At 44.2% G+C, this 14,226-nt stretch overlaps 1 protein-coding gene across 1 annotated transcript; it reads right to left on the bottom strand.

Annotated features, from left to right (window-relative positions):
* Nucleotides 1-777: 777 nt before the first annotated feature.
* wdr4 (WD repeat domain 4) lies at nucleotides 778-12,781 on the bottom strand. Its single transcript, XM_085435015.1, has 11 exons — nucleotides 12,634-12,781; nucleotides 10,073-10,141; nucleotides 9,747-9,893; nucleotides 9,507-9,663; nucleotides 9,127-9,239; nucleotides 8,965-9,025; nucleotides 7,255-7,359; nucleotides 5,386-5,450; nucleotides 3,337-3,523; nucleotides 2,832-2,901; nucleotides 778-1,451 (listed from the first exon to the last, which is right to left on the bottom strand). Exons 1-11 carry the CDS (start codon nucleotides 12,714-12,716, stop codon nucleotides 1,264-1,266), a joined length of 1,245 nt encoding a protein of 414 aa, XP_085291141.1. The 5' UTR covers nucleotides 12,717-12,781; the 3' UTR covers nucleotides 778-1,263.
* Nucleotides 12,782-14,226: the final 1,445 nt, after the last annotated feature.

Below are 14,226 nucleotides of genomic sequence, written 5' to 3'. Positions count from 1 at the left end.
TCAGGTCTATCACATCGATCATATCTTGTGTTGTACAATGTGTGGTACAACACAAGTCTGTGGGGGGTGTGGTGACAGTGTGGGTACCTTTGATGGTGTGATGAAGCCCTGGGAATGTGACGAATCTTTCTGACCAACTGTGAAGTACTGACATCAGCTCATTTGATTTACAGCAGCCCTGCTGTGATAATATATGTGGGCTACGTACCAGTGGATATGTAAACGTAATGATGTATCAATAGCAGAATACCCATATGAGGTCCCGTATAATCTAAATATATACACACACACACATAACTAACCATCCACTCTGAGTTGATTTAAGTCTTATGTACATGTACATGAAGTACACGGACACACTGCACAGGTGGTTTCATGTCTGCGCAGCTGCTTTATACGTGTGCTGTGGGGAGTGGGCAGGCTAGGCAGAGTGTCTTAAAGAAGTATCTACACATCCAACCAATGGGGATCATTCCCTGTACATATGGAATATGTAACGGAGTGGAGAGAGAGTCTCGATGTGATAGAGAATAAATTATTTGACCAAAAAAACCCCAAGACACACACAGCACAAGAGCAAAAAGCATCTCAGCAGCTGTCTGCACTGTGGTGCACAGGTAATGATGTGAGCTTCTTTTCTCGCCGCCTGACCTGGGAAAGGAGGTGTTGCAGTAACTCAAACTCCAGGCCTCAACCCTACAGTGTCAGGACAGCTATGCATAAACCATGTAAAACAGAAGAGGCCCAATTTCCTTCACAATTATATGAAACAGTCAATGAGAAAATGATTACTTCAATTTATTGCTGAGAGGCTGTGAAGCCCAGAGTGTTTAATTAAATCCTAGTCTCATATTCTTTTTAAGCTGTGGAACACATTTTCCTGTTTCATTCATTCTCATAACTCACTCAGCTTTTCCTACACGTCAGAATCCTGCTCTGGAAAAACTCTGAGGAAGTTTAGTAGTCACTTCCTCAGCTGCTGCTAACACACACTGCAATCGCATGCAATCAGAAATGTGAACAGAGAGCAACTCTAACCCGAAGACAGTGTGAGTGCATATGGTTCCGTGAACAGCATGTTTCCTTCACTGGTGATGGTGGAAACATAGGGCAGACTTTAATGATAATGTTTCTACAACATTCTTCTTTAAAAATAAGAGAAATTTGAGTCAAACATAAGAACCCCTCATCGGGCCTGTGTGGTGAAGCTCACACATTTTATCAATGCATCAAAACAAGGAAATAAATGTTCTTCAAGTGTCTTCAGGCAAATGGCTGAGTCACCGACTCAGTTTCCTTCTTGACCTTCTTGTTGCCCTTTGCTCTTTGACCCCCGCTCCTCTTCAGGTGCTGCTCCTCCAGCCTTTGTTGTTTCCTCTGGAGGTACACCGCCACATTGTCAAAGGTCACCTTGTGCAGCTGCTCAAACCGGTTATTAGTCCTTAAGGAGGCTGGTATTTAAGAGAAGGTACAGTAAGTATATGTCTGCGTCAGTATATGAAAAATATAATCATACAGACAGATGTCCTGATGCAGGCTCAATCATCCAGGTAAGGAAATCCCAAAAGGTTGATTCTGTTCAACCCAACGTAGCGTTTTCAGCAGGAGAAACATATTGTCACTCATCCAGGTGACGTCTTCAGTCTCAGCTGACTGAAGGTTTCCAACTTTATAAACAGTACATTTGCACAATGACTGGAACCGGCCCACTGAATGAACAATGGGCTGGGAGGTCAGTTTCTTCATCAATAATTTGCAAATTTTAGGCAATTTGCAAATTGCCTAAAAATCTTAGAAATATGGTACCAGCCAGATGTTTACTCTGGGTTGTTTTGCCTTTGAGGAACCTTGGAGTCCTTTTTGACCAGGACATGTCCTTCAACGCACATATTAAACAAATATGTAAGACTGCGTTCTTCCAGTTGTGCAACATCTCTAAAGTTAGAAATATCCTGTCTCAGAGTGACGCTGAAAAACTAGTTCATGCATTTATTACTTCCAGGCTGGACTACTGTAATTCATTATTATCAGGAAGTCCTAAAAACTCCCTGAAAAGCCTTCAGCTAATCCAAAATGCTGCAGCAAGAGTCCTGACAGGGACTAGAAAGAGAGAGCAGATTTCTCTAAATCCAGAATTCAAAATCCTGCTCCTCACATACAAGGTCTTAAATAATCAGGCCCCATCTTATCTTAATGACCTTGTAGTACCGTATCACCCTATTAGAGCACTTCGCTCTCGCTCTGCAGGCCTACTTGTTGTTCCTAGAGTATTTAAAAGTAGAATGGGAGGCAGAGCCTTCAGTTTTCAGGCCCCTCTTCTGTGGAACCAGCTTCCAGTTTGGATTCAGGAGACAGACACTATCTCTACTTTCAAGATTAGGCTTCAAACTTTCATTTTTGCTAAAGCATATAGTTAGGGCTGGACCAGGTGACCCTGAATCCTCCCTTAGTTATGCTGCAACAGGTGTAGGCTGCCGGGGGATGATGCACTGAATGTTTCTTCACTCACCACGTGTGTTCATACACCTCTCTGCATGTAATCATTAGCTATTATTAAACTGTGGCTCTCCTGCACTGCGTGTCTTTTTGTCTTCCGCCCTTCACCCTAAAATGGTCGCAGCAGATGGCCCCGCCCCTCCCTGACCCAGGGTCTGCCGGAGGTTTCTTCCTGCTAAAAGGGAGTTTTTCCTTCCTACCGTCGCCAAATCGTTTGCTCAGTCTGACTGTTGGGGTTTCTTTCTATTACTGTAGGGTCTTTAACAATATAAAGCACCTTCAGGCGATTTGTGTTGTGATTTGGCGCTAAATAAATAAAACTGAATTAAACTCACCTTCAAGTGTCTCCCAGTGTGGCCTGAAGGCTTTAGTCACTCTGTTAAGTTCAGGTACATGAACAACACACTAGAGAGACCCAGAGAGCAGACACGTCAGCCAGAGTCAACACACCCATACACATTTATGGGAGAGAATTAAACAGGGAATTAAACGATAGCAGCAGACTATATTTATGACTATATACACTGAAACACTGGCCAACATCCCTGGAAGAGAGAACAATACCATGGCAACCATAAAGGTACAGCTGTACTGCCCCATGTCATAGGATCTGATTCGCTGAGCCTGTGTTTCATCAGAGTTAGTGTATCACAAAGAACAAACTCGTTTTCAATACTTAAAACTATTGTCATATATCCAATATGGACCCTGGATGTGTCCAGTCTCCAATCTTGTGTATCCAGTGTATGAATGTAACCAATACAGAGACTCCAATCATCTGAAAATATCTGAGTGCAGTTTCTTCTCTACATATATTCATTATGAATTATGGCATTGTACCTCCCAGGAGCTGTGTGTCAGTGAGTAGATTTGAAGTGGTGCATCACTAGAGTCCATCAGCACCCACAGTCGTCCTTCGGGGTCAAAGTTCACGTCCAGGGGACAGCAGGGCAGGGAGATCCTGCTGTGTGGCACAAGCTTCTCCTTGCCCTTCTGAGTCAGTGTGAAAAGCTGGAGTATGGGCACGCTGAGAACACACGGGGCGCAAGCAAATCATCAGTGGGACCCCTCCGTAAGACTCTAGCTTTAATTCTGAAACTGGATTAACTACTACAGAGACTTGGCTTAGTCTCTGTAGACCACATTTTTTCCTGACAAAAGCCAGATGCTAACTAAATAAAAAGTAAAGCACAAGGATAGAAACTGTGATGAAATATACTGACACTTTTTGTCAATGTTTAGAAACGAGATCGAATCAGAACTAATGTGTAGCTGTGTAGAAAGGCGGCCATTCTTATATTTTGCTTGTTTTTATGTTATTGTATTTTTGCACACGTCTGTTGCTTGTGAAGCTCGCACAAGAATTTCACTCACATGTACTGTACCAGTGTACCTGCACATGTGATGTGACAATCAAAGTGATTTGATTTGAAGTGCTTGGTGTTGGCTCTGCAGTAACATTTCCTGTTACAAAGCACAGCAGTGTTTTATGTAGCTTACGTGTGTAGCCCATTTAATTAAACACTTTTACATAACGTCTTATTTGATAGTGCAATTCACATTGGTGCCCTGCGCGAATGCACAGGATGGGTTTAAAGTTGCTGTAGGTGGGAGCTGGCAGCTAAACATAGACAGTGGGTCCCAGGACTGTCAGCAGGATGGAGAGTGCAACTGATTCTGATAACAAAACTAAAGGTGAAGAATGTTTGAGCTAATGTTTGGAGAAATCGTTATAAACAAAGAAAGTAAAGGTAAAGAGCTGGACTTTGCTGCACTTCTCACAACACACAAAGTGCTTGCGTTTAGTTTTCAGTCTTGTGACTGACCCTGGTGGGCAAAACATTACTCCATTGTGACCACAGTACCACAGTCGGTGGTACTGCAGGACAAAATGTTTTGTTATTTCCTCATCTGTCTTGAGCCCAGACTACTTGGATTATCTATCAATGGAGGAAAAAACGAACACATGCATAGAAACTACGACTTTTGGGGAAGTGTGATCCATATTCTTCCCCAGCAGCTTTATTTAAATCCCTGAAAATGGCATCTCTCACAGAGTGACATATACAGCCATGATAGCAGCCTTCAAAGTAAGGACAGCAACATGTAATTTTGATCTGGATGGTTAAATAGTGCCATCATGTAGGAGGTGAAGAAGAAATGTTTCATCGTTAAAGCAAAGGTAAGCCTTACATAACTAGCTTAAACCAACTACCACACATAAGCTAGCTACTCCTCAGCCTCTTCCTCGGAAGCCTAAACAGAATCGCTCAGTGCACCACTCCACACGTCCATCTGGCCTTTACTTGGAGTTTCTATCAGATTTCTCAGGTTTTTTTTAAATCCGATTTAGTGCTTAGATTAAATTAAAGAATTATTGTGGGTGATTTTAAAATCCATCTCAACACAGCATTTAATCTATTAAAATATAAGAAATAGCTGTAATATATACAAATAGCTTAATTATAAATATCAAGACTATAACGGAGGTGAAAGAGATTTTACTCCAACCTGTAAAACTTCATTTGTTATTTTACTGTAGAGCAAAAGGGTAAAACTGCTGCACTGTGTATTATATAGAAGAGTTGTACAGAGAGACACAGGCAGGAATCATTTCCTGTGTCGCTCAGTGGTGCATTATGGGTAATCTGTCTCACTGAATGTGCTCCTGTGACTGGCCAGCACGTCACAGAGTGGGTGGGAGGTATAGTCCAGCATTGTCCTTATCTTAGATGACCTCCGCCTGCCACTGAGCATGATGATAAATGATAACTGTATTTGTTGTTCCATTACTCATTTTTCCTTTAATTTGGCGCTCATCTGGTTAAATTTGTAAAGTTGTATATAGTGCACAGTCCAACAACAACAGAGTCACACACGGGGACTCACCTGTCACACTGCACAGCTACATACTGACCGTCACTCGAGCTGGTAATTCGGCACACTGTTGTATCCTGAGCATTGAAATGAAAAAAACAGACAAACATACGTTGGATTGGTTCACTCTGACTACTTGGCCTTTTAACAAAGCGACTTGTTTCGACAGTCCCAGGATTTCTAATATGAAAATGTTTGGTTGGTGAGATAAATCCACAGGTCTTTTTCAGCAGTTTCCCCAACGCCTCGTGACAACTGTCATGATGATCCATGGATTTAACTGTAAAAACGTTCAGATGCCTCCTAAAGCTGTACAGCAGCAAACAGACAACTGTCAAGAAGTAAGAAATGTTTCAGACTTGGATGTCTCTGAACAGGTTTCAGTGATGTGCTACACTGACACCTGTGTCTGAAACGGAGAGAAAAGTGCTACAAATGTCTACCGTATGATCCATCAGCAAAAACTAGGAAGTGTGCAATGATTTGTGTGTAATGTCTAAGGACTCACAAGCGTGTGCTTTAATCTGCATGCAAATACTAACCAATTTGTGCACACACAAACCAATTTTACAAATGCGTGTACCCAAAGTGATCACAGTTCAAGTTCAGCTTCATAAATCGGATCATTTTTCTCTGAAAAAGCCGTCTGTGCGTGCACATGTGTAAAACTACACACACTTCCCTTTCGCTCACAACATCTTAAATGCAAGTGGACGAATCGCCTCACACGCACAGATCACTTTGCACGCCCATGTAGGGTTGTGAGACACACTGCCAGCTTCGCACAGATCCACACAAATGTGTTCAAGTCCCAGTGTGAAGCTCGGCCTTCTGCTTTCTTTTTCCAAAAAAGTGGACATTTCTTTCTCTAAATAAACAAAAAAGCTCTACTAGAAAACAGATTTGCCAATTACAGACACTACACCAGGGGTAGGCAACTCCAGGCCTCGAGTGCCGGTGTCCTGCAGGTTTTAGATGTGTCCATGACCCATCACAGCTGATTTAAAGGGCTAAATCACTCCTCAGCATTTCTGAAGTTCTCCAGAGGCCTGGTAATGAACTAATCATTTGATTCAGGTGTGTTAACCCAGGGTGCAATCTAAAACCTGCAGGACACCGGCACCCGAGGCCTGGAGTTGCCTACCCCTGCACTACACAGTTCAAAGATTAACAAATGGCTCAGCTGCTTCTACATGCTGGGCGTTTTTCTGCAGGGAAAAGTGCACAGCTGCAGAGGGAACATCATATCTATACAGAACATCACTGTGGCTCAACTGGAAGAGTACGTGTATATTTTCAATATAGATATAATCCAGGTAATGTGTGATAGCACTTTGAAATTAGGTTACCATTTTCTGATAAAAGCAGGCTAACATTGATATTAGCTTAATATAAATCCCAAACACTTCAGGATGTAGCAGCAGGTTATTCAAACCATATATTAATCTTTAAAGTTTACTGTCTACAGTCTGTAATATGTAAACCTATGCTTTCTAGTAGAAGGATCATTATAGGCCACTTTATGGCCATATACAAAATACAGGTATGAGTGGAAGCCCAGATGTCCCAGTTTTACACCGGGACTTGAACGCAGGTTACATTTATGTGCACAGGAAGCTTTTTGAAAGAAAATGATGATTCATGAAGCTGAACTTAATAAATCCTGTGTAAATCATCACCAACAGAACTGAAACACATGCAGTCCTCAGATGTCACACACATCACTGCACACTTTAGTTTATATGCTATGCATTTTTAACACTTCTGAGGCAATTTCTCTCCATCCAGCTACATCGTGCAGCTTTAGAGAAGCCACACAGGTTAGGTTAGGCTGAACCTGTGTTGTAGCCTCAGTGTTACAGGATGAAACACACTGGATACCTTGTCTTTGTCAGCCTCAGAGCTTGTGGTCTCGTCAAGCTGTCTGAGGTCCAAACTCTGCAGCTCAGAACCAGATTCATAGTCCCACAGCTTCAACGTCCCATCCTGGTGAAGAAGCACACTGACACTCAAACTGCACAGTCAAAGTACTTCAATAAAATCCAACCCCAGCAAATGTGCATTTTTGCTGTTTTGACTTGTTATTTTTTCCAATCTCATTCACATGATTTGTTCATCAGTAGAGTACAGTGTGTCAAAAGACACAAAACAAGACATTGTTTCAATAAAACACATTTATGACCCTTCTATTCTATGACCACTCTTTTTTTAATGTTGATGTAGAGTGAAGCTCATGGAGAACTGCCCATGACAGGTAACAATGGCCTGACATGCTTTACAACAGTGGGACAAACTGTGAGAAAACTCATACATAGGGGTGGGCGATAGAAACGATATACGATAGAAACGATATAAATTTGGCCAACGATAGAGATTTTAACTATACCGCTCTATCACCATAGCGCATGTTGATGATGTCATCAAGCTGCGCCTGTTTTGGTCGAAAGCATCGCAGCGGCTACAACCATTATCATCTGCAAATTATGCCGACAGTCACAGCAAAGAGATGAAGCACTGTTGAAATATGGGGAAAGCCAAAAACTGCGCTTCCTCCACTTCCGTAACATTGATTCATTAATGTTGAATTCTCTTGCAGCTGCTCTATTCCCATGTTGCTGCAGTATATTAATAACTAACCTCGTATTGTGGATGAATAATCTTAGTTGTCCAGACTGAAGTTTGGCCCGTGTACAGCATCCTGCTATGCGACTGCATTTGTCCCTGACCACCAGAATCCCTCACGTTAACTTTTATCAGTGGGAAAAAAGTTGGCGTTCAGCCTCCAGCTTCACTGTGCTAATGTTATGCTAACATAGCTGTGTCGCTAGCAATCAGGTAGCACAACATTATATACCAGGTAGTCCAACTTCAGTAACCCTACAAACGCCACTGCTGTTTAGTTTTCTGTCTTCATTTATGTTGGAAGTGGTAGCAGAGCTGTACGTTTGAATTAGTTTCAGAAATCTCTCAGTCAGAACATGCTATGTCATGTTTAGGTGTAAACTAGCGAGCTAACTTCCTGTTAACTTCTACAGTTAACAGGAAGTGAAAACAGAAATTTAATAAATTCTGTTTTCATGGATGCCTGGATGTTAAACTTAATTGTTACACCCGATAAAGCAGCAACGCTGATGATTTTATTAAAGATGAAAGAATTTAGACCATTTTTAACTCTCAGTGTTTGTTTGACTTTGGGACCTGAATCGGACGGAGTTTTGGACCCAGCTTACTCCACGAAGCTCCTCACTACGGCAGCCGTAATGCTCTGACAATCCATCAAGCAGTGCGGCTTACCAAAGTTGTACTAAAACATTTTTTAACAGATTTCTGCAGCCAAAATCTGTTCAAGGTCAGTAAGCACAACCGGAATTCATACATAAGGAACACTCTTGATTTTTGAGAAAATTAAAGGATTTTAAGTCCTTACAGTGTGGAAAATACGTTATACAGAAGAAGAGAATATATCGCGTTACATATCGTTACTGCACATGCTTCAAATTATATCACGATATGAATTTTAGGCCATATCGCCCAGCCCTACTCATACATATACTGGGAGAACACGCAGACTTCATGTTAGATGTCACGTACCCCTGATCCAGACAGAAGCCAGTGTGGATGTGCTGACAGGATCTGCAGGGCGCTGACAAACCTGAGAGAACACATAAAAAACACTGAAGCAAACCTCACCTACACGCTGCTACAGTGAAACCGTGCACAGACAGTGTTCTCCCTTTCTGTTAACACACTCACTGACGATGTCCCAGGCAGAAGGACTGGATGTTGTATGGAGACCTGAGATGGCTCACTCTGATCTTCTCATCACGGTCAGCTGTGATGATGTACTTGTCATCCAGCGCCACTGTCTGAAAGACGGCACAAGAGCATCTTTAGCAGACATTCTGATAAAAAATACACTGATGACTATCCAACGGCAGATTTCAGTGCAGTATGTTGTCAGACAGCTGCCACTAAAGGCAAGAGCAACATGCTATAAATGACTGATGGAAACGCATACATAAAACACACATACTGCTAACATGTTTGTTTATCCACCGTGAGGAATCAGCAGCCAAAACACTTCTTTTGATAGACTTATTTATAAGGCACTGAATGATAGTGGTGTTTCTTACTAGAGCTAGCAGCATAGATAGGTGGCCCATCTTCAGCTCGCCTTCTTTCTGTGGCTCAACCACCGAGAACACGTACACATCTCCTGATTTGTCCGCCACCAGCAGCTCCTCCTCAGCCTGGGTGAACACCAGGGACGTGCACCTCCTCACCACCCACCTGTTAGACACACAGCGCCGTTCTGAACACTTCCGTGCAGTAGATGAAGCTACTGAAACTGAGTGACAGAGGTGAAGTCATACCTGATGCTGATGTAGTGCCATGAAGGCTCACAGCGAAACAGAACTAGTCTCTTGTTGTCATCAGTCAGTGCCAGGAGCTTTCCAGATGGAGATACAGCAAAGGCGAGGACTTTATCACTTCCTGTTTCTTCTGAGGAACCACCATCACTGATGAACAGAGCAGATACGTTATAGCTATATCCTAAAGCCTGACGGAAACTTCTGTGAGATTTCCCACAGCAGTCTAAATGCTGCATAAATCTGCTTCTACTCTGCGTCTATTTTTCTCTTGTTCATATTCTTATTTTCATTTGCACAATACAAACACATTACCAGCCCATTTATACCTGTTCTTCTCATCCTTTGTATTCTTAGGCTTCTTCTCAGCAGTGCTGCAGTCAAACACAAATGGATCTCTGTGATCAAGGAGAGTAAATCAGTTACAATTCCATCTGAAATTTTACTGCCCGTTATCCACTCAACAATCATATATTTCAGCAGCAATAAAGTAACAGGACAGCTGGCAGATGACTTGTTTCTGTGTTCCTATTATTTAAAAGTGTCACATTTGGATTTAGTTCATGTTAATTTGTCCCAACACAAGTTGCTGATGCAAATGAAATAATACTTTCATTAGGCTGGTAAAGAAAAAAAAGCTTATAGGAGAGCAAACACCTAAACATCCATCCATCCATCCATCCATCTTCATCCGCTTTGTCCGGGGCCGGGTCGCGGGGGCAGCAGCCTAAGCAAAGAGGCCCAGACCTCCCTCTCCCCAGCCACCTCCTCCAGCTTGTCCGGGGGAATACCAAGGCGTTCCCAGGCCAGCCGAGAGATATAATCTCTGTAGCGTGTCCTGGGTCTGCCCCGGGGCCTCCTCCCGGTGGGACATGCCTGGAACACCTCACCCAGGAGGCGCCCAGGGGGCATCCTCGCCAGATGCCCGAACCACCTCAGCTGGCTCCTTTCGATGTGGAGCAGCTGCTCTACTCTGAGCCCCTCCCGGATGGCCGAACTTCTCACCCTATCTCTAAGGGAGAGGCCAGCCACCCTTCGGAGGAAGCTCATTTCTGCCGCTTGTATCCGCGATCTCGTTCTTTCGGTCACTACCCACAGCTCGTGGCCATAGGTGAGGGTAGGGACGTAGATCGACCGGTAAATTGAGAGCTTCGCTTTTACACTCAGCTCCCTCTTCACCACGACGGACCGGTGCAGCGTCCGCATTACTGCAGCTGCAGCCCCAATCAGTCTGTCGATCTCCGGCTCCCTTCTCCCATCACTCGCGAACAAGACCCCGAGATACTTGAACTCCTCCACTTGTGGCAGGAACTCATCCCCGACCCGGAGTGGGCACTCCACCCTTTTCCGGCTGAGAACCATGGCCTCAGATTTGGAGGTGCTGATCCTCATTCCCGCTGCTTCACACTCGGCTGCGAACCGTTCCAGTGCGGGCAGTGGCTGAAGCAAAAACTCGGGTGTGGGAGGAGTTCGGAGAGGCCATGGAAAAAGACTTTCGGACTGCCTCGAAGAGATTCTGGCAAACCGTCAGACGTCTCAGGAGGGGAAAGCGGTGCTCTACCTGCACTGTGTATAGTGCTGGCGGAGCGCTGCTGACGTCGACTGAGAAAATTGTCAGGCGGTGGAAGGAATACTTCGAGGACCTCCTTAATCCCACTGACACGTCTTCCGAGGAGGAAGCAGAGTCTGGGGATGAGGGGAATGACCCGCCAATTTCCGGGGGCGAGGTCACTGAGCCAGTTAAACAACTCCTTGGTGGCAGAGCCCCTGGTGTTGATGTGGTCCGCCCCGAGTTCCTGAAGGCTCTGGACGTTGTAGGGCTGTCCTGGTTGACACGCCTCTGCAATGTTGCGTGGAGATCAGGGGCAGTACCTGTGGACTGGCAGACCGGGGTGGTGGTCCCCATCTTTAAGAAAGGGGACCGGAGGGTGTGTTCCAACTACAGGGGGATCACACTCCTCAGCCTCCCTGGGAAAGTCTATGCCAGGGTGCTGGAAAGGAGAGTTCGTCCGTTAGTCGAACCTCGGATACAGGAGGAACACCTAAACATGTACCAACAATTTGTTACTTTTTAGCATTTTATCTGTAGATAGCAACACTTAAAGAGGAGCAGAAAGAAATCACAGGCTGCCAGATACCAAGCAAACCTAGGCCTCTGTAACAAGAGCTCAGTGTTTCATATACAGACAGCTCAACCAGGAGAGCTACAGCAGTATTTTCCAGATGTCCAAAGTCAAAAGATGCCATCATGAATGTACTCAGAGGTTTGAAGCAGCTGAAGGTGGTGGCAGGCGGCAGAGCATCTCAGAGGAGGAAACTATTCGCTAATGTTCATCGGTTCCAGACTTCAAGCAGTCTTTGACGCAGAGGATGTTAATCTAATGTTCAAATAACCCTCATAACTTTGCCGGCTCAGTTTCTGTTGAGCCTGTGGAAATGGAGGAACCCCTTTAATTAAAGCTGAGAGCTTTCAGCTTGTTTTACATCACTTCCCCTGTTGGTGTTTGCAGGAGCAACACTGCAAAAATGTGATCCCCGTACACGTTTTTGTGGAACCAAGTGTAATTCGTAAGTGGCGGTTTTTATCATTTGAAACCATCGTTGTGTCATGATTTATATATCTCTACACAATAAACAAGAGTTACCCCCTATTCACAGATTTTCTTGTATGATTATCCACAAGTATAGATTGAGCAAGGAGAGCGCTTGGTTGGGTGGGGTGTAAGGGTAACAGCACTTTCTTTAAACAGTATAATTAAGTATGACCTCCTATTTTAGAAAGCCCTAAAAGCAAGCTAACCATACGTCCATGTCCCAGTGTATTCGCTCTAACGTGAAGAGCTGCGAGCATTTCTAACACGGAGCCAATGAAAGAGATTTAAAGTCAAACCTGGCTTCCTTTGTATGCACTGCAAACAGTTTTTTGTCGCAGGTGATAATAATCCAGTTTCCACAAAAACCTACAGCACTCATGATGCTTAACGCGACTGGGCACCCATGTGTGCGACGGGAAACTGCCGTATTTTGTCGCGTACGAAATACGTCACGGAACGCCCCTTGAGTACGGGACGCACATAAGAAGCGCGGCCGTGTCCACAGGAGAAGAAGTACGAGTAAAAATAACTTTAAAATCGGAGCAAAACCTTGAAAATTAAGATTTAAAGACTGCTCATACTTCCAGCACAGGTAGCGCTTAGCTTGAAAGGCGGGGAAGTTTATTATTGAGGTATTTTAACATTGCTGTGATGCTGCTGTTCAGGTTTAGGGTCTGTTGTTTTAGTGAATGGCTCATTGTGCCCAGCGCACGCAGGCTGTACAGAAATATGTACAACAGCTCGAGCACTGGGGCCTGGCAGCATGGCAGCCCCACCCTGTCAACATGGCATCTGTTGTTACAGTTTTGCTCATATCCATCATACCCACGGGGATACCCACAGTGAATACTTTTTTGTGGGAAACTTGCACCATGTCACTGAGATGGCATCCAGCCACAGGGAGGGATACACGGGGCAACGCAAGCAAGCTCTAAATGAAACAGTTTCCCTTGTGAAATAGAGCAAGGTGCTGGTGAAAATTCTCCATAAGACCCAGTGACAGAGAAGCCTCATAAGAAACTGGGTCTGTTGTCAGCTGTGGCTGTGGCTCAAATAGTAAAGCAAGCTGGAAGGTTGGTGGATGAATCCCTTGCCCCTCCTGTCCTGTGTCAAAGTATCTTTGAGCAAGATGCTGAACCCTGAGTTGCCCCCAGTATGTCCAAAAGAGTATATGTATGTGAATGTTAGGGTATGAGTGACTGTGTTACTCCCTCTCCATGGCAACCATGGGACCCGGGGGATTGCATCCAAAGCTGGTACAGCTCCACCCTCGCTGGGAGACAGACTGACCTGTACTTTGATTTTCCCCCCTTTTTTGAACATACTGCACCCTTTTATTTATGTCTGTGACAGCGTTGTTCTGCACCTCTTTGTGCAGGATGGCTTGACACATCGGCGCAGTTGGCAACAACTGAGGCAAAACACTTTTTATCGTAATGTCTCTGTGGACCCTGTTGGTGGGACACCTGGTCCTCAGATGCCTGGAAAGGAGGACCCTTAAAGCCTACATTAGCTTTTTCTCAATTCAGGAGCTGCATCCTTCGGGGGACCCGGCCTTCACAGTCTACGTGGGCCAAGTCCTCCGAAGACTGAGAATGCTGGAAGTGAGTGGCTGTGAAAGGGGACGGTCTAGCCTTCAGATTTGTGTCACCAGCTGTTTCAGTGGAGTTTAATAGACTCAGCCGTCTGCTCCTTGTTACTTAAAATATAACAGGACACTGGAGTAAATTCTCTACCAACTCCAAAAGTAGAAAAGTTGTAACACTGTGTAAAATATAAATAAAAACAGAATACAGTAATTCATGATTATAATTTCTCATTTTGAATTTGATGGCAGCGTCAGCTCTTCGAAGTTGGGGTGGGGAGAACAAAAAGCTGGAAAAGTAAGT

The sequence above is a fragment of the Copadichromis virginalis genome, linkage group LG16 (assembly GCF_057382275.1).
Source record: "Copadichromis virginalis isolate Kocher_CV1m ecotype Utaka linkage group LG16, C_Virginalis_male_GT1.1, whole genome shotgun sequence".
Lineage (NCBI taxonomy): Eukaryota > Metazoa > Chordata > Actinopteri > Cichliformes > Cichlidae > Copadichromis > Copadichromis virginalis.
The sequence above is the reverse complement of the archived record's forward strand: the minus strand, read 5'-3'. Positions and strand labels throughout refer to the sequence as shown.

What these genes read in the sequence shown, in the direction of transcription:
- wdr4 (XM_085435015.1), bottom strand. Translation starts at nt 12,716, where the DNA reads ATGAGTGCTGTAGGTTTTTGTGGAAACTGGATTATTATCACCTGCGAC. An exon ending in GTGCATACAAAGGAAGCCAG is followed by an intron (nt 10,142 to 12,633) that starts GTTTGACTTTAA and finishes CCTTGATCACAG; the next exon opens with AGATCCATTTGTGTTTGACT. An exon ending in TTCTGCCTGGGACATCGTCA is followed by an intron (nt 9,026 to 9,126) that starts GTGAGTGTGTTA and finishes GTGTTCTCTCAG; the next exon opens with GTTTGTCAGCGCCCTGCAGA.